The following is a 20093-nucleotide window of genomic DNA, read 5'->3' on the forward strand; positions in this document are numbered from 1 at the left end:
ATGGCAGCATTAACAATTTCTGAATTAAAATGTAGTCCACACTGTGAAAAAGTTGGAGATCTTTTGGATTAGACAGTACCAGTGCTTTTTGAAGAATGCAGGACAGGTGATAAATAGCCTGTTTATACATAAAATATAGAAAATCTGTTGAAATGTTTTATTCAAAATAATGGTCTAGATGGTCTATACCAAGAAGTCAAATTCATCCGCGGGGTTACTCCATTGACCTCAATGCTGGAGTTACACTGGGGATGGATGTGAGGTAAAGTGTTTAAAAGGAAATGCCAAAAGACCATGATGGGATTTTTTTATTTGGATCTTCAGCCTTGTGTGTATGAGCTATGCAAAGATGGCTTCCAGCCAGGGCTGGCTCTAGCCATTTCACCACCCCAAGCACGGCGGCACGCCGCAGGGGGTGCTCTGCCGCTTGCCAGTCCCGCAGCTCTGGTGGATCTCTCGCAGGCGTCCCTGCGGAGGGTCCGCTGGTCCCGCAGCTCCGGTGGACCTCCTGCAGGCGTGCCTGCAGATGCTCCACCGGAGCCATGGGACCAGCGGACCCTCCGCAGGGACGCCTGCGAGAGGTCCACTGGAGCCGCCTGCCGCCCTCCCGGCAACCGGCAGAGCACCGCCAGCGGCATGCCACCCCAAGCACACGCTTGGCGCGCTGGGGCCTGGAGCTGGTCCTGCTTCCAGCTGAAACAAGCATGCTATAACTCTTACTGACTGACCAGATGGAAGCTCTTTTTTGGATCACCTTGGGGAGCTGTTTATTAACATTCTAGATGGTTGCAGTTTAAGTGTCACCCGTACTAATGTGCAGAGCACATGCCTGCACCCCACATGTCATCTGGGAAGACCCCACAGCAGTGTTTATAGACTAATAGACTTTAAGGCCAGAAGGGATCATCATGATCATCTAGTCTGACTTCCTGCATATTGCAGGCCATGGAACCTCACCCACTCCAGTAATAGACCCCTAATCTCTGCTGAGTTACTGAAGTCCTCAAATCATGGTTGAAAGACATCAAGATACGGAGACTCCACCATTTACACTAGTTTAAACCTGCAAGTGACCCATGCCCTCGGCTGCACACCACTTGGCAAATGTACCTGCATGCACATCTGTCAGGCTGCTAGCAGAAATGAGACCTTACAGTAGAAAAAGGGAGTACAAATGTCTTCTCCAGTGTAGCAGCCAGGATTGACATTCAGATTTGTGGGGCTCAGCTTGCTGTCAGGATAGGGTTTGTCTCATGAATCTTCTAGTCTTGCTGTGGGAATGGTAAGGGTGAAGTGAGTTGTGTGTTCACTATTTGGTCCTGGTGCGCTTGGCTGGGCTGGGCAGGGCTGTGAATTACATAGCTTTGGTATGCTTGTGCTTAAGGCTGGTCCTAGTGTCCTGCACCCTATGTCTACTATGTTTTATTCAAGTAGCTTGGGTTAGTTTGATGTTGAGTTCCTCTTGCGTGTCTTGTGCCCTGTGGATTTCAGGGATTTAATAACTTTTCTATGTGTGTTTTTGTATCTATTTCTGTTCAGATTTCTATTGCCTTGAAGGATATAACCTTCATGACAAAGGAGAAGACTGCGCGGCTCATCCCAAATGCCATCCAAATTGTAACAGAAGGGGAGAAGGTGAAAAGCTAGTATTTCCTTTTTTTCATAATAATTCCTGGAGTGGAGCATTTGTCGATTCCTGTTGGTTAAGGCAGCTGTCCCAGCTGTATATTTAAACTGAAGTAATGATCAGAGAAGTGACTGTTTCTTTAAAAAAAATAAAAATCTTACTCCACACATCTGCTCCCTGTGTGTGTCACAATCAGATCTGATAACTTTGACTACAACAAGTGTTTACTACTCTTTACTTGAGTTAGCACTGCAGTGTCAGCGCAGCTGTGGGAGAGGATATCAAAGTCTATTCTGTAATATCAACAGAATTGTCAGCTAAGTTTGAGTTGCAAAATCTTTATTACTAGTGATGATGCCTGGGCCAGAAAGAACCCAGTGAGTCAGAGCTATTAATGTAATATCATCTTTTTACTTGTTTGAGCACAGTTGCTGTGGAATCAGTGAACACAAAAAACAGAGGGCCCCATGATGCCATTTTTAGGGATTTCCTTTTCAGAGTGGGTTTGCATTGGAATTTTATGTTTTGCAACCTCTATAAATAAAACACATTCTGAAAGACAGTTGCTATAGGCTAATAGGGCTGTTTTGTAATGGGTTTTGGTATAATTAGGAGCTTCTCCCTGCCTCCTGGGTGCTGTATTCTGCACTAGCTGTAGCTTCTGGGTGAATTTCAAAGGGATTCCAAAGAGCAGGTTGCAATAGGTTAGCCTGCCCAATCTGTATTGGGATGGGAGTTGGCCCATCACCAGTTTTTCAGTAACCTTTCCTCCCAGAAAAACAAAACTGTTAGGCCAGAAAAAGGGTGACAGGTGCCTAGTATGTGTCTGTTGATGTTTTTGAGGAAGGGTCTGGTCGGCTGCTTATTCAGTATAGCTGACACCGAAGGGAGAACCTTGCAGTTCCATAATGGGTCCCACGAGTCTTACTAGTTTTTACCTGCTGCAAAGGACGTGATTCTATCCCTGTGCTTAAGAGGTTACAAACTTTAAAAAAATGGAATAAGTAACAGTGAATGACAAGGCAAAACACAAGAGAGCAGATTAGGTAAAGCAGAGATTCTCAAACTTTTGTATTGGTGATTCGTTTCACACAGCAAGCTTCTGAGTGCGACACCGCTTTATAAATTAAAAACACAGTTGTTTATATTAAACACTATTATACATGCTGGAGGCGAAGCGAGGCTTGAGGGTAGAAGCTGACAGCTTGTGACCACCATGTAATAACTTTGTGACCCCTCTAAGGGCTCACAAACCCCAGTTTGAGCATTCCTGAGGTAAAGGATGATGTGCCAGGCCTTGGTAAGAAGATTAGCAAGAAAAAAATCATGCGAACAGTGGGTGTGAAGAAGGAGGGTGAGGATATTGATAAGTGGAGACTGTTGCAAGCATAGAGGGATATATGGAGGTGCGAGTGGGAGAAAGGTTAAGGGAACAAATAAATTATACAGAGGACATTTTTTTATACTGGAGTAAGTGCTTGCAAGTAGATGGCATAAAAAGAAACAAAAATGTTTTATATAATGTATAGACTGGGAATCTAGCCCTTGTACAGGCTTCAGTAACTGTCCTCAATAGCTGCATATCACACTGACTGCCTGGTTGTAGGTATTAATCCATTTTTCTGGGGCCATGATTTTGAGGGAATTCAATAAAGCAAGCTATCATCTTACCTTCCGTACAGTTTTTCTTCACATCCTTCAGTGCTAGAGATAGAAGCTACCTCAGTATCTTCCGCTTATGGCAGAATGCACTGCTGGACAAGGTAAGGGTTTTTCTTTTTTGGGGGGAGAGGGGAGTAATGTAGCTGATCAATACTAGTTTAAAAAAACCCCAAAAACTAAGGATTACTTTCTGTAGTGAGCACTAGACCTGCACTGGAGGTTAAATGATTTCAGAAACAGAGGTTTGGTTCTTCAAGTATTCCAATCAATAGTCAAAGTTGGAGTGGGGCAGAAGAAAGTATTAGTACTCTCCCAGGCTCCACTCACTTCAGATTCCAGAAAGAGACTCCAATCAAAGAAGATCTTCATAATATGATGATTCTTCTCTCTTCTTGCATTTACATTTAAAATGTCATTATCTGCAAAGTTAATAACTCCGTTGGGATGGCAGAGCAGCTCAGACCTCTTTTGGAGCTATTGTTTCAGGCTATCTGTAAACTCAGGCAGATATTGCTGGATTGATGAATATTTGGTTCACATTTTTAAGGTCATCTTTGTGACCATAAGAGAGAGAGACTTTTTTTTTTTTTATGATAAGCTTAGATTCTGGAAAACAAATTGGCATCATCTCAAGAAAAGTAAACTAGGTTGAACCCTCTGCCAACCAGCTCAATATGACCTCTGAGCTGAAAAGATACAACAAAGATGAAGGCTGAACTACATACAGGTGTGTTTTGGCAACTTCTGCTAGGTAGCTTGATTCATATGGCAACTTGTGTACACGTAATCTGATGCTTCTTCCTGAAAAATGCAATGACATGTTTGTTGCAAAGAGTCAATTCAAATAACATGCTTCTGTGGATCTCTTTCCTATAACTCACAGTTCTCATTGTTTTAATATTTCAAAACAGAGGCAGCTAAGCACCAAGATACACAAATATAACATTGAAGGAGAATCTCCCCCAGAGACTTAAATCTGATGCACTGTTTATATACATATCCTGCACATAATCTTAGCTAATTTAGAGTTAAGGTGGCTCAAATGTGTTTAAAAGAAATACAAACACTAAAATTCAAGGAAAACACCATTTAAGGTAACATTTAACATCCCTTACAAACCGAACACACTGTCACACTCATAACTCCATGTCAAACTCTTTTTCAATTCCAGCATCCAGTATAGACAACTACAATGTATCCACCCAGTTCCTCGCTATCTCCTGTTCAAGTGTGCAACCTTCATTCCAACCCCATATTTTTCTTGTACTGTACACATTTTCTTGTAAATGTTACCACTACAGGAATGGGTGTGGTTACTGTATCTTAATCCAGCTCATTGTGGATTAAAAATTGATGTTAGTAATAATAAAAGGAGGCAGGGGCATGTGCAGGAATTTAAATTTCACTGTTTTTGGAGGGGCACATTCTGGGCCCCGCCCTGGGGCTGAAGGAGCTGTCAGCTCCCGCCCCGGGGCTGGAGGAGCTCTGTGCCCCAGCCAATTACTGGGGAGCCTGTGTCCCTCCTTGTCTCCTCTTGTGAATGCCCTGGGAGAGAGAAAAGTAATTTTCACTTTGTCATGGTGGCTAGGGGAGCTGAATGAGGGAGAAGCCTATGGCATTAGAGAGCTATTGTGGCAATATTTTAAAAAATTATCTCTGTCATTAGTCCAAAAGGGAGAAAATTTCCTCATCAAGTTAGTCAATATTTTAAAAAGTGTATGCTGTCTTAATGTAGAGTCACTATTGACCTGTCCGTAATATAATACATTTCACAGACACTGAAATGTATATTAGTAGCTTCATCAGCACATAACTTCGTGTCCTATAATCCCTCGGCGTCATAAATGTCCATCTGCATTTTGTTGAGGGAGAATCAGCAAAGCAAAATCTAATTAGGCATGTCAAAAAAAAATCAGGAGCATAACAAAAGTGCTCCTGATTTCTAAGGCCTTGGCTACACTGGCACTTTACAGTGCTGCAACTTTCTCGCTCAGGGGTGTGAAGAAAAACTCCCCTGAGCGCAGCAAGTTACAGCGCTGTAAAGCGCTAGTGTAAACAGTGCCCCAGCGCTGGGAACGTGGCTCCCAGCGCTGTAAGCTAATCCTCTCGGGGAGGTGGAGTACCTGCAGCGCTGGAAGAGCTCTCTCCCAGCGCTGGCGCCGCGACCACACTCACACTTCAAAGCACTGCCACAGGAGCACTACCAAGGCAGTGCTTTGGAGTTTCAAGCGTAGCCAAGCCCTAAGAGAACAAGTGTAACTCGTAATCAAGTTTCAATTTCAACTCCTGCAAGTTTTCTTCTTAGCAGTTTTGGATTTATTTTCCACTCTGAATTTTAATTTAGTCAATTAACTATTTTGAGCTTTCATAGAATCACAGGGTTGGTGGAAGGGACCTCAGGAGGTCATCTAGTCCAACCTGCTGCTCAAAGCAGGGCCAATCCCCAGACAGATTTTTACCCCAGTTCCCTAAATGGCCCCCTCAAGGAGGAAACTCACAATCCTGGGTTTAGCAGGCCAACACTCCAACCACTGAGCTATCCCTCCCCCTTTGCTGGGTACAGAAGTGCTCCTGGGTGCAAGTACATTGCAGGAGGCAGGAGAGAGCTTTGGGGTGTGGGATCAAGTAGCTAGAATTCCTCTTGATATTTCCGAGGCATACATACCAGAGCAATAGCTCTGCCACCCTTGCAGCCAGCCAACTGTCAGTGCTGATGGGAGTATGTGGGGGAGTCTTTTCTCCACTCCCTTTTGAGCAGCTAGTGCTGTTGCAGTCCCTGCTCCCAATTAGCTCTCTACATCCTTCCAGACTAATTCTAGCCATCTCTGTGCAGGGGCACAAGGGAGTATGGGAGGGAGGGGGAATTTGTTGTGCTTCTCCTCCCTACTCCCCTGCACAACTGGCCAGAATCTATTAACTTTTATCTTGAAAGTCTGCAGAGATGCACAGAAAGAACTTCTGTTTAGCATCTCATCCAAACCCCTGTAATTGTGACAAATGCATTCCATGCTCACTCTGAAGTATTGTAGGGCAGTATCAAGAACTGCATGCTAGTGTTGGATTGTAACATGTGACTTCCTGGTCCCGAAGGAAGAACTATATTGTTTGAGCCATTCTTAAACATGTATTGTGTGAATATGAGAGTCACGAGCAAATTGCATGCATTTGTGTTCTCTTGATCCTTCCACCTGTACTTTGCCCACTAGTTCATCTATACTTGAGATAACATCTAATGTTTCTGAGCTGCTTCAAACAGATCCTAAAAAACCACAAAACCACCTGCCCCAAAGATAATTTTCTCCTTCCCAAAACTGCACTATCCTGAATCCTAGGACAGGCAGGATTTGATATTGGACCAGTGACAGATTTAACATCCGTTATGAATTATCCAAGCTAGAAACAGAAGAGTTAAGAATTTCTTCTTTCCAGTGGTGTAAGACTTCTGTTTCTAGATTTAGTAGATTTTGCAATATCAGCCCTTTAATACTGCAATGTTATGAATACAAAAACTATTTTATGGAGACTTTTAAAAATGCATTAGATATTTTCTTCTCCCCCACCATGTGCAGGGGGACTTGTACTAAGTCTGATTTGTGAGGTAGAGGGATATGAAGAATAGTATGATTCATCTTTTAAACTGTCTAACATATTTGCAAGTTGGTCTTTTAGTAAATTATGTCATAAAATAAATGATGATGTGGTATGATGTAAATATTTTACTAGCAGCAGAACTGATTTCATCCCAGCTTTGAAATCTGTGGAAGAAAAATCCTGTATAGGATCAACATCTATATATATAAAATGCAAGATGGTATTGTTACTATATAAAGCACAAAAACTTGCCTGCTATTAAACTGTAATAGGCAAGTTAGTAATTCAGCACTGAAAAGCTAAAGGTAGCAAGGACACTTTTTCTTTCAGTGTGGTTGGGCATAGTATGTTCTGCTTTTCCATTTAAAACTAATGCTGTGGCACATGCATATACTGACAGCAGTGAAAAGGTTAAATGAAGAGGCCTGATAAGAGAGCTGTGCTAGAAATGCAGGAATGTCATTAAAAAAGAAGGTTCTCTCATTGCAGTAAACAGTGGCTTAACCTGCTTTAAATGGAGCTCTGAGTAATAAAAGCTGCAGCTTCTGAAGCCACTCCCTTGAGAAGCAGTGTGTTCGATTCAAGGCATTCTCCAATGTCTTTAGCTATTTAAAATACTAATTGAATGGACATTGTAAAACTCAAAATGAGTTTAAATAAGTCTGTCTCCAGCTGTCTCTTGCTGTAATGGAACTTTTAAGTGCAGTTTAATGTGTCTGGAAGAGGAAAGGAAAACCAGACTGTGTCTTTAACAGACCCTGCTTACCTATGCTTCCTTAGTGGGAGCGGCCTAGGAACTTGTCCGGAATCTAGCACAACTTCCAGTTCTGCAGGCAGACCAACCCCCTTGTGAACAGGTCTGATACTGCCAAGCAGGAAGTTACAGAGAAACGGGTTTGAAAGAGCAGCACAGTCCATCTTCAGACAAGGCAAAGATGCAGCTTAATAAACAACAATGCAAGCAGCCTGCTTACCCCAGGAGTTTTGCTACTGTGTAGTGGAGTCGTCTTCGTGTTGACAGCTCAAGGCTCATTGGGTCTTGATTAGAGTCAAACTAGCGTGGCTGGGAATTGTTGTTCTGAGTTTTTGGACTTGCCTGTTAGCCATGCGGCCCACTGGGTTCATCTGCTTCACAGAAAACTCAGCCCTTTGGGGTGAAATTACGTGCTTCTGAATGCAGGAGAGTTCTACAGCCCCAGAAGCACAGGTTGCTGTCTTTTGGTGCGGTCCTGTTTCCTGAGCATCAGTATGAAGTTGGCTAAGTAGGTGAGGAGATTGAGAATTGAAAATGTAAAGTTCTCCCCACTTCCTATTGAAAGGAACACAGAGCAAATGTGATTTAAGAACCATGCTTTCATAATCAGAAATCTGCAAGTAATCTTAATAAAGCAATCGTTGTTGAAGCCGAACATTTTAAATATAACTTCCAAATACATTCTGCATTTCTGGAAACCTTAAGATATAATAGTAATATAAGAAAAATCAAGTGTGTGTGTGTGTATGTATGTATATATGGATAGCTACATATTCGTGCTTGTGTGTTACCTTTTTTGTACCTTTAAATTGCTGTCACTCTTGCAAACCCCTGCAATTTGCGTAAGCAAGACAACGGTGTCTCTTTAAAATGTCTTTAATGCACAGATATTTAATGATTTTTCTTGTAAATTGTTCTTATGTTGTTGTTACTTCATTTCATAATGTTTGATTCCATTGATCCATATGGATCATGGCTGATACAGTTTCCAGCTTCTTTAGAGACCATTAATGACACTCTTCTTTCACATCCATGAACTCCTTATGCCTTCTTTCCCACTTTTTTTGAGTTCTTTTCAGCAAGGAAAATGGACTTTGAGACTGGTTGTTTATTTTATGGATATGGGTTTAAGTGTCAGGATCCTTTCTCTTTTTCTTACCCCTCTTGAGAATACCTGAGAGCACTTGAATAGGTCAAAGTGTGAATTTTATTGGTGGATGAGGAAATCTGGCTCAATTTCTCAACAATGAAATGAAAAACCTAGCACTGAACTTCTATAAAGGAGGTATCTGAGCACATTTCTACGATTCCCCTCACCCTTCCTGAGAGTAATAGCTTTGTGTATTCATAAGAATAACCATACTGTCTCATATCAGTGGTCCACCTAATCCAGTATCTTGTCTCTGGCAGCAGTCGGTACAAGATAATAGTAATTTACGATCTAGGTAGTTCTGTCCATCTGTAAAACTCTGTGTTTTACAAAAGTGTGTAAGCTTCATGGGGAAACTGAGGCACATCTTTTACACGACTTACCCAAGGTCATGAGAGAGTCACTGGCACAGCTGTGGAAAGAACCCAGATCTCCTAAGTTTTAGTCTAGTGCCCTATCCTTTAGATCTTGAGAGGGAAGCAGACATTTCTTCTGTTCTAAGAATGTCCAAGAAAACATTCATGACAAGTGAAGAAACACTGAAGTGTGGCCATTATGTTACATACATTAGCTGCATTTTAAACTGTTTAAATTATTTTTCAAAACGTTGTGTGCATATGATTTATTTGTAGCTGAGGGCTAATGGTATATGGGGTCTTTACAGAGCATGGGGCAGACGGTACAATGTTTAAAAGTGCCTAAGTCACTTAAACCTAAATCAGACAATGATACTTCAGCTCCTAAATCCCTTTTTGACAAATGTGACGAGGATTTTGACTATACAGGCACACTGAGGAAAATTAGTCTGAGTTAACTGGAGGTGTGAATTAAAGTGGATTAATTCAATTACATTAAACCTCTGTTCAGACACTTTTATTCAGAATTAGTGACCTTTATTGAGTTCAGTTTAAGTCACTTTGGAAATGAATGAAGCTACACCAAATTAAGATCATGGTAATTCTGAATGTCACTTAAGCATTTTTGAAAAAAAATTACCCAAGGTGTCATTCTTGACCTGTGTTTGTATTGCAGTGTCACCTAGAGACCCACATCAGGCTCAGAGCCCTGTGGTGCTAGGTGCTGTACGAACATATTAAAGGGACAGTTCCTGCCCTAAAGAGCTTGTGATTAAATACAGTGTGATTGTTATCAATAGTTTGCACAAGTATTACTTTATCTGTGACTGATTACCAGCACTAGATGATGAGGCTCAGTACCCAGTGCATTGTGGATGCTACCAGAAATAAATACTTATAAACGATAGAGACTGAGAATGCACAGTGAATTGGCTTTGAGGAGCTATTTGAAAGAGGAGGGATGTGTTTTATTGCACTGGGATAAGGAAGCATTTCAGCCATTTGAGGGCAACATGTTAGGAAGGCACAGGGATGAGTGAGAGTAAGGAAGTGGCTAGAGAGAGCCTTGGTCAGGGCCGGTGCAACAATATAGGTGACTTAGGCGGTCGCCTAGGGCGCTGGCATTTGGGGGGCGCCATTTTCTTTGACAGCGACTGCAGTGGCCAGATCTTTGGCCGCCCCGGTTGCTGCCAGCATTTAGGCGGAGGGAGCTGGGGCAGGGGAGCACGGGGAGGGCTGCCTGCAGCAAATAAGGATGGGGGGCGACACGCAGGGGAACTCCCCGCCCCAGCTCACCCCTGCCCCTCCTCCTCCCTAAGCACACAATGGCCGCTTCACTTTTCTCGCCTCCCAGGCTTGCAGCACCAATCAGCTTAGGAGAAATGAAGCTGCTACGGCGTGTTCTGGGTGCTCGTGGGCAGAGCAGGGGTGAGCGGGGGCATGCCTCAGGGTGGGGGGTGCAGAGCTGTCGCAAGGGGGACACCTCAGGGTGGAGGGGGGGAGCTGCCGTGGGGGGAGGCGCCTCAGGGCAGGGGTGCGAGGAGGGGAAGGGCGCAATGTGGAAGTTTCGCCTAGGGCACGAAACATCCTTGCACTGGCCCTGGCCTTGATATTTATGGTCAGACTTATTAAACCATTTTCTGCCACCACCTTTGTGTTTACAGTGATCACACCTCTATGCCCAGATGCAGTTGAAGGATTTGGGGATTTTCAAATCACTCCTTCAAACAAGCTTTTGGCTGTGCATCCTCAAACCTATTACTAGAAAGAAATAGCAGTAGTATTATTTAGTGCAGTGATAGTGTGCTGATCCAGCAAAGAGTCCTGTGGCACCTTATAGACTAACAGACGTATTGGAGCATGAGCTTTCGTGGGTGAATACCCACTTTGTCGGATGCGTATGTGACATGCTCCAATACGTCTGTTAGTCCATAAGGTGCCACAGGATTCTCTGCTGCTTTTACAGATCCAGACTAACACGGCTACCCTCTGATACTTGTGCTAATCCATTGGATCTGCTACCCTAACATGTGCTAGTCTTTCATAAAGTGACACCTGCCTGATTTTGTTGTTGGCAATTTCTATTAGATTAGACTGTAAACTCTTTGAAGGGACTGTCTCCTATGCTGTGTTTCCACAGTGCCCCATAAAAGAAGGCTTAGATCCTGATTGGGATCCTGAATACTTCCTAGAATGTAAGCAAATTAGGGAAGGCAGCTTGCCTGCTTTATGTTCTTTAGAGTGTCCAGTTCGACATAGGTGGTCTAATAGAACTAATACAACTGTGTGTGTGTGTAAAATGAATTTAAAAGGGATAGCTGTCCAAATAAGCTGTATGGTTTGTGTACTATGGTAAATTCTAGTGTGTCATACGCATTGACTACTTACTCCTCGCATCTCCCCTGTGAGGTTGGTAAGTGTGATCATCCTCATTTTGCAGATGGGGAAATTGAGGCCTAGGGACAAGTGACTTGATAAAGGCCACCAGGATAGTCTGTTTAGAGCTGGGATTTCAATGTAGCAGTCCCTTCTCCTTAGTCACTGACTAGAACTAGACAATTCCACCTTTCAAGCTGCTGAACTGTCTTTCCTTGTGACTAAAGATCACACTGGTTATTCAGCAAAGAAGCCAGCTGAGCTGCAGGCAATTTGGCTTGGAGGGAATTTGAGATACCCCACTGTCATCAGTGGCAGCCTGAATGATGAGGCTCGAGTCAAGGGACTGTGACTTTATAGTTTTCATGAGCTCCAAAGGCCAGCTCTGGGCAGCTGTTTGGGGGATGGGGTGGAGGGGTGGAATGGAAATAAGCCCTGTGATATTGAGTTAAAACTAGTCATGAGTTTTCAGCTCTAGTGATCAGTTTATATTGGGTTATGTTATCAAACCTGTTTTGGCTAGAAGATTAGCTATTTTTAAATGGAAGCTGCGGGTCTCCTTTATATTTCTAAGGAGGGCTACCAAGTGCAGTGGGATCTAAAATGTGTGCTGTTTGTTAGGCAAGAAGATTTCTTAGAAAATAACAGGGAGGGATCCAGATATATCTGGGGTCAAATAATCTGTTTGTGAACAGGTAGAAGAAGTAGCTCTTCACTGCATTTTTTTGACCAACAATGTGCTTTGTCTTTGCAGAGACTGACCAAACAGGAGTTCTGGCAACTGGTACAACAGAGCTATGGCTCTGAGCTGGGCCTGAACAGTGAGGAGATGGAGAGCTTTTACTCCTCCTCTGAAGACAATGGACAATCTAGGTAAGAAGACACTACATATACTTAACTTTTATGGAAATAGAAAACTGTTTCCGCAACTCTGTCTTAAAATCCTCCTTCAAAATTGCCTCCCTTACTGGCACTAATCTGTACGCATTTTAGCAGCCTTTAGCAAAGGGGCTAAAGTACTGACTGGGCATAAAGACTCGATTGCCTTCACTCTATTGTAGGTTGAGCAGAACTGAGACCCCTTAGTGTGGAGAAGTATGAGGAAGCTCGTGTTTCCATAGCTTTTCCTGGTTCTGTTCAGGTAAAGGAATCTAGGAATTGTGTGTCATATTTTTAAAAAAGTCCCATACTTGTATTACTAATGCCACTTTTAGATTGGGGATTCTCAGTCTTTCCCCATGCTAGAATCTAGTCAAGCCCATCATCCTAGTAAGCAGTATGGATACTGCTGAGGGTTTATGACCCTTTGCTACCTTTTCATGAACCCCAGGTTGAGACCCTCTGTCTTAGATTATTAAAATTGAAACACTTAAAACTGCTGCTTTATTTTTCACCATTTTACAGTTAATTATTATTGTTATTTTATTTTTGGCCAATGAAAGTGGATTTATCAGTATCTCTTTGTGATTCTGATACAATTTCTTTCACTCCTTCAAATGACCTTGAGTAAAATTATTAATTTTCAGCTTTACTCTTTAAACAATGTGGTTTTAATTTTCTACATGCCCTTAGATGGGCAGGTCTTATAAAAATGAACAAAAATTAATGAATGCACTAACTGTTTTGAACACAAATGCCGAAGAAATGCGTATATCCCAAGAAAAGCCTCTGTTTGTTTTTTTTAATATTTCATAGTATAATCTTCAAAATATTTTGACATAGGATGCTAGAGGGATGGGTGTAAGAAGAATGCCTATTGTAATAATAATTAAAAGAACAAAACTTTTCAGTTTGAGGCCTAAGATACTTTTATCTCCCTGCCATCCACAACATTAACTTTCTCCCTTGGTTCACCATAATCTTGATTTATTAACTTTCCAGACACACTGCTAAGCCAGGGTTTTCTCACAGGCACTTGGGGACAGGGTAGTTTGATGGGTTAATGAAGTGGATGTGGGATGACTGAGCTGGCAGTCTTATGTGGCAATTCAATTAATGGCTTGTAGTGCATGTTTTAAATTCAATAAATCTCCAAAAGTATGAGTTTGGTGCCATAAATGCTAAGAAATTAAATTAACACCATCTTTATTATCTTTTTGCTTTGGACAGATCCAGCATTTGTGATGATTCTGGAGACAGAGATGAAAAATTACCCAAAGCAATCCATGAAATTCATGAACCCATCATTCAGATAGTAGAGGCAGAGCAAGTCCATGGAAACACACTGCCAGGAGTAAGTATTTAGAAAGCCTCTCTTACTGTACTTAACAAATACAAATGTGTAAATCACACATCCTTAAGTGTGTGTGTGTATGTGTGAGAGAGAGGGAGAGAGGGGATACTCCTTCTCCTAACTATGAAGGATGTGAAGATGAGAACAGTTTAGAAGATTTTAGCATCTGGAGTGAATGGGTTAAGGTCAGTTATTCGTCTTTCAATGTTTTAAGACTTTTGCCCTGCTGGCTGCTAGCATTCACATGAAATGGATGGTTTGTAGTTCTGATCACTTTTGAATTTTTTACTTAAATAATACATTATTATTATTGGCAGTGTGATCAAGTGGATAGGGAACTGGGTCAGGAGTGAGGAGCTCCTGGCGTCCCGTCCCCTGTTCAGCCATTGAGTCACCATGTGACTTCAGACAAGTCACTGCAACTCTTTGTGACTCCGTTTCTCTATCTGTATGAAGAGAATAATTATAGTTATCCATTTTTATAGAGCACTTTAAGATCTACGAATGAAAAGTGCTCATTAAAACCTATTGTCTTTTTTCCATTTCTATGTTCAGACCCACTCACCTGATATTTTTGTTCCCGATTAGAATCTCCTCACACTTCCCTATAATTTTTCTAGGTGTAAGGATTTGTTAAAAGAACTGAGCTTAGAAGGAGGATGGGACTGCTGGGGGAACAGGCTGACCTAGAGATTGGAGCGTGTGGGATAAGTTGGACCTACTTAGGTTTTAGGTAAGACAAGGTGTGTGTGTATAGGCTTTGTAGTTCTAGCCCTTTTCTCAGAATGCTGTTCCTATAGATAAGTAATACTTTGAAAGAAACTATTCTGAGTCACTGCATTGTACTGGTCACAGCTCACAAAGGGAAGTCTCTTACACTGCTAAATGCATTTGGGCCTGCTGAGGAATCATGTATGATGAATAGGTGCTGTAGCCTAGGGTGGGAGAACCATGGAATTCTACCCTGAGAGGAGTGGAGGTGCAAGGCCTGTCATTTGAAAGTGTGTACTCAATGGAGACCTAACAAGGGGGAAGTTATAGCTAACCCTGTAACAATAAAAGTGCCTTTGAAAATCTCACCCAGTAGAGCCATTTTGATGAATAGAGGCTCCAATCCTATGCACAGGCTCAATTTGTTGAAGTATATTTCTTAGCATCCGAGCTCATGGAAGTTTTGAGAGAGATGAATCTGGAGTATTTGATTATTGCATAACTTACAAAGTGTATGACAGTTACATTTAGGTATACATTTTGTGTGGTATTTGCTAGAGTAGTTGAGTGACAGAATGCAGATGTTTCAGGATTACAGAAGGAATAGAGAGTTTCAGTAGCTATTAAAATATTGCTGCCATAAAATGTCTGAGTAAATCCATGAAAACTCATTATGTAGTTTAGAGGTGACCTGCAAAAGGGGAAAAACTGACTCATTCCCTTTTTGCCGCTTTTTAATGTATAAAGGAGGACTGAACCTTTTTCCCAAAAGAAAATTAAAAAAATAAAGGGCTGAAGAATTCTTCTTGTTTTTCATATGAGAAATTCAGCTCTTGTCTGCTCCTGAAGAACCTATGGAGAGCTAGTAGGGTTTTGACATCATAGGAACTAACGTGATATGATATATGTATGGTGTGTATTTTAGCTCCTGTTACACATTTGAGTCATCCATGGAGATCTCAGAAAGCCAAGACACTGACAATCATGATTGTTTTCATAGATGTTAAGAATAGAAGGGTCCTCTGTGATCATCAAGTCTGGCCTATAGCATAACTCAGACTGAAGAATTTCTCCCAGTTACCCCTGTACTGAGCCCAGTAACTTCCGGGAGGAGGAAAAATATTTCATACCTTATTTATTCTTTCTAAAGAAGAAAAACAAGGGAAAAGCACAGCTTTTCAGGCCACCTTTAATGCTGTCCGCGCTCCCTCCCCCCTTTGCAGGCCACCTTTAATGCTGTTTAAATACAGCAAATATTTGCCAGGTTGTGCTTTTGAATAGAGTGGTTTTGCTCCCATTATTCTTCAAAGTGGTATTTCCAGTTACATTAATAAATCCATCCAGTGCATGTCTTCTGAACCTGCATACGTCCTGCAGACAAGTCACAATGATGTGAGTTTACTCAGTAATAAATATTTCAGTAGCCATAAGGAAATAGGCCATCAGCATACAGCATGATGGCTCCTTGATCCTGACAGTGAGAGTTGTGTGGAAAGTATAGCCTGGTTCTAGTAAGCCCTGTGGCAAAAGATTCAAGGAAGAATGAAGAGTATTGCAACTTCATCACCATTTATGACAAATCCCACTTGAGTTTTTGGGGGGAGGGAGGGCGGGCAGTGTCAGACCCCTGCAAACAGGAGTTGCCAGGGTCTTGAACAGCCATCTCTGCATTCAAGTCTGTCTTCAGTTTTATTATGATTAACCTTTAGTGATGCATTTTAATACTTTCATAGTTGATATAATGTAATCTCAAGAACATTTCAAGGGCTTTTGTATCCCACAGTTAAAGTTTGTTTCTGCTTGACAAACTAGGAATTTGTTTTTATTAATTCTCTAATTTTTTAAAAAGAAAGTGTGCAGCTTTTGTGTGCACCATCAGTCATGGTTTTCATTTTAAAGCACAGTGCATCTAACAGTATACACCAGTCTGTTTCCTAATTTTCCCTGCCGCCAGAAATTGGTGCACAGCCATCAAGACACATGGTGCTATTCTCCTTGACAAAAATTGCATGCGTTGATCCCCATTATTAGACTCTACTAGGCACTAGTAGCACCAAGAAAGTCTTAGGAAAAGGTTTGCCAAGCTTGGTGCCAAATTTGGGATTTCAGAGAGATGTATGACACCACCTCCCGTCACTGTACATTTTCAGCTCCTCTTGAGGACGCATGGAACCACTAGACTGTGTGAGCCTCCTACTGCTTTTTGATTTTAGTAGCAGGTTTTTTTTGTTTTTGTTTTTAGTTTAATATTAATATTTCTCTTTAGCCCTTGTCTTAGATGTGTTATGGCTGAAAGGTAAAAGAAATCTGGGTTTATAATGCCTATGTCATGCAGGCATAAAAAAAAATCTCTGATGGGCCAGTATGTCTTGGGAAGGGCTTTCTTCTCAGAATTGTCATGCTTACCCAATACTACTGCTTAGTTAGTTATTTCCCATCGTGTAGCTGTGTATTTTATTCCCCCTCCCCTTTCTAAGTGTAGTACCTTGCATTTTTCTTTATTGAATTTCATTAGGTGTGCAGTTGCTTGCCTGAATTTCTAGAATAGTCTGGCCCCACAAGTGTCATAGTTAGGGTTCAGACTTAAGTCATTATAAGTCAGTCAGTCAATAGGATTGATGGGGATAATTCACACCTCTGAGTGTCTCAAATTGTGCTGCATCGTTTCATTCTTGAAAGGTTACCTTCACAGCAGTAGTGGCTAGGAACTGATTTCAGCTGAAAGCTTCCCTTTGGCAGAATCTGCCTTGGAGCTATATCAATAGATGAGGGAGGCTGGATCCAGGGAAGGAATTTCACAGTCCAGTGTTAGAGGCACTACTTGCGCCAGGTAAGTGGTAAATAGAATTTGGACAGCTAGCTTGTTTACACTTGTCAATTGTAACTTTTTTTTTAACTAAGGTTGTATATAAAGTGTTTATGAAGGTTATTACAGTCAATTATACCATTTGCTGATGGCTCTTCCGATAGGGGTCTGAGCAGGAGGAATCCCAAAATGAGAAGCAGAGCAAGAGGAGCCCTCTGTTGCCTTCAGAAAATAAACCAGTTAAGCTAGAGAGATGCAGGCTCCTAGCACAGTCCCTGGAGCCAATCGAGAATGAGAATCTTCTGGAGAAGAGCAGTGCCTCAGATACCGAGGAAGAAGGTAAACAGCTGCTCATTTAGAAATCCAACTGAGAGCTGTAACGTGACTGTAATCTGGATCTCAAAGTACGCTACAGCCCCCCGGGAGACCATTACAGGTCAGAGCTGTTTGAACATTTTCTGTCAAAACTTGGTTTCATCAGAAAATGTAGCGTTTGACAAAACCGTATCTTTTTACAGCAATTCATCTTCCAAAATGTTTCACAAATGACAAATGGGGGGTGGGGGAGAGAGAACCACACAATTTTGAACGTTTTAAAATTTTGAAATTGTGGGGATTTCCCCACTTTTTGGCTTTTCCCAACAAGAAAGTGTGTGGGAGGGAAAGCGTTTCCTCACATTTTTGAAACTTTTCCAGTGGGAATATTTTCACAAAGGGAGTTTTCTCTCCATTATTTTCACAGAGAACAATGCCTGTTTTCCATCCAATTCTAGTAATTATCCCAATTGTACGGATGGGGGCTGGGAGGGAGGGGGGGGAGCTGAGTCAGAGAGTAGGGAGAGATTTGTCCACAATCACACAATGCATCTGTGACAGTGTCAGAAACGTAACCCAGATCACCCGAGTCCTATCCATTATTTTTACTATTAGACTATGTTTCCTCTTGAAGGCTTTTCATCTTCAAAGCACATAACAAGTATTTAAAAAAGAGATGGGGAAAAAAGAGGAAAAACTTTACAAAATGTTTGACTGGGCTTTCTGTTTCAGAATAACAGATGAATGTTAAGTTTCAGAGTAGCAGTCATGTTTGTCTGTATCCACAAAAAGAACAGGAGTACTTGTGGCACCTTAGAGACTAACAAATTTATTTCAGCATCACTCCCCAAAAGATCATGTGCAGCACTATGAATTTACATTTGCATTACACATGAACAAATCTAACATGGTGCTGTGTAATAGCTTACCCCCTTTATAGTTTGTGTGCTGTATAAATAATTTACATGCATTTCTCCATCACAAATATATTTGCCTATAGCAGTGGAAAGTTGCAGGCTCTATCATTTTAGAGTCCTTCTGCAGTTTTCCTGTTTTGTCCTAGAGCCTTAGCTTTGTATAGTATCTCTTTTTTTTTTTTTCCCCATTTTGAAAACCTTTATAATGTAATAAATTGACCCTTTGTCCTATTCACCCAGCTGGGCAGAAAATTTACCCAACATTAAAAGAGCAGCAACAAAGATAGGCTCTATCTTAATGGTAACTTTAAAGACTAGTTGAGACTATTTGACTTCTTCTAATGTTAAGCAAATAAAATCTGACAAACTCAAGTAGATTCAAGACCTTTTATTCAAGAAAGAAAAACTCCTATTCATGCTTCTTGTTCTCCTGTTTTTCTAGGGTGAACTCTTTGTTTGTTCTTGAAAGCAGGACTTTCTGGTACCACTGCATAAACTAGAAAGAGATTAAGGTTTACTCTATTCATGCTTGGAATTTTTCCTCTGTTTCCCAGTCTGTCATCTAGCACAGTGTTTCCCAAACTTTTGAAAGCTGAGCCCTCCTCAGAAACCAATTGCAACCGCCCTTCAACACCACCATTTTAAGCTTACCCATTTTGATTTAGACCTCATCTATACCCTCTGGCTAGTCCTTTTTGCCCACCCATTCTGCGTGAGTTGTGCTTCACCCTTTGGGAAATGCAGTTCTAATAGGTGCAGTGGGGAATGATCACATGTCTGTCCTCCTCCAGCAGCTTCTGAATTGTACTTGTTACCACAGCATCAACTAAACCTGAGCTGCCAGGGTCTTACCCACACTCTAGGGGTCCGTTTGTTTAGTATACAAATGTCAAATGCTTATAGCTTGGAAGTTTTAAAAACTGTTTTAGTTATATAAAATTTTTAAAAATTGAAGCTTTTTATTAGTGAGAAAACGAAGTTTTCCTTTCAGTGTTGGCTCAGAAATCTCACACACAATTTTAAATTAATATCACTTTTGTGATTAGATCAATCATGTGAGTTATCAGCCCAACCATGACTAATATAACTGGTGCAATCCTAAAATGTGGCATGTCTGGCCTGCATAATTGTGCTCATTCCTTCTGTCACACTCCTATCTGTGAAGAGGTTTCCATTATTTTGAATCCAGTTGTTCCAAAGGCTCTGTTCTCTCTGCACAACGTTGGTGATATTTTTCCAGTGGAGTGGAAAACTGTTTGGTTCCTTATCTTTACCCCAGCTGTTTCTGGTTGCCAGGGCTCTCTGTATACGGTATGGCTGATAAGTTTTTTCCATTGGACTGGAAATCAATTTCTCATTTGTTTGATATGCCCTGTTCTTGTCAGTTTGGCTTCTTCAGAGTTCAGTGATTTGGCATGTATTATTTTGAATTTCTTGTTCTGCTGTTAGGAGTTAATGGGATTTGAGCTGAGGCATTGTTTGACGGGAGAGCAATTAGATTTTGAATGTCTTCCCAATTGTCTAGCTTGTAGATGAGGGATTAGGGTTTTTATTCTTTTTTTTTTTTAATTTATTGAATTTTGTGCAGCAAACCT

The 20093-nt window shown here is 41.4% G+C and overlaps 1 protein-coding gene across 4 annotated transcripts in view; it reads left to right on the forward strand.

Moving 5' to 3' along the window:
* Nucleotides 1–20093, forward strand: part of GRAMD1C (GRAM domain containing 1C) — a 78484-nt gene that overhangs the window by 40500 nt on the left and 17891 nt on the right. For all 4 annotated transcript variants that reach the window (XM_030533075.1, XM_030533084.1, XM_030533102.1 and 1 more), the window contains 5 exons: nucleotides 1540–1635; nucleotides 3310–3390; nucleotides 12271–12389; nucleotides 13626–13749; nucleotides 17431–17605. In XM_030533075.1, coding sequence (XP_030388935.1) covers nucleotides 1540–1635; nucleotides 3310–3390; nucleotides 12271–12389; nucleotides 13626–13749; nucleotides 17431–17605 — 595 coding nt within the window. The remainder of the gene's footprint in view (nucleotides 1–1539; nucleotides 1636–3309; nucleotides 3391–12270; nucleotides 12390–13625; nucleotides 13750–17430; nucleotides 17606–20093) is intronic.

The sequence above is a fragment of the Gopherus evgoodei genome, chromosome 1 (assembly GCF_007399415.2).
Source record: "Gopherus evgoodei ecotype Sinaloan lineage chromosome 1, rGopEvg1_v1.p, whole genome shotgun sequence".
NCBI lineage: Eukaryota > Metazoa > Chordata > Testudines > Testudinidae > Gopherus > Gopherus evgoodei.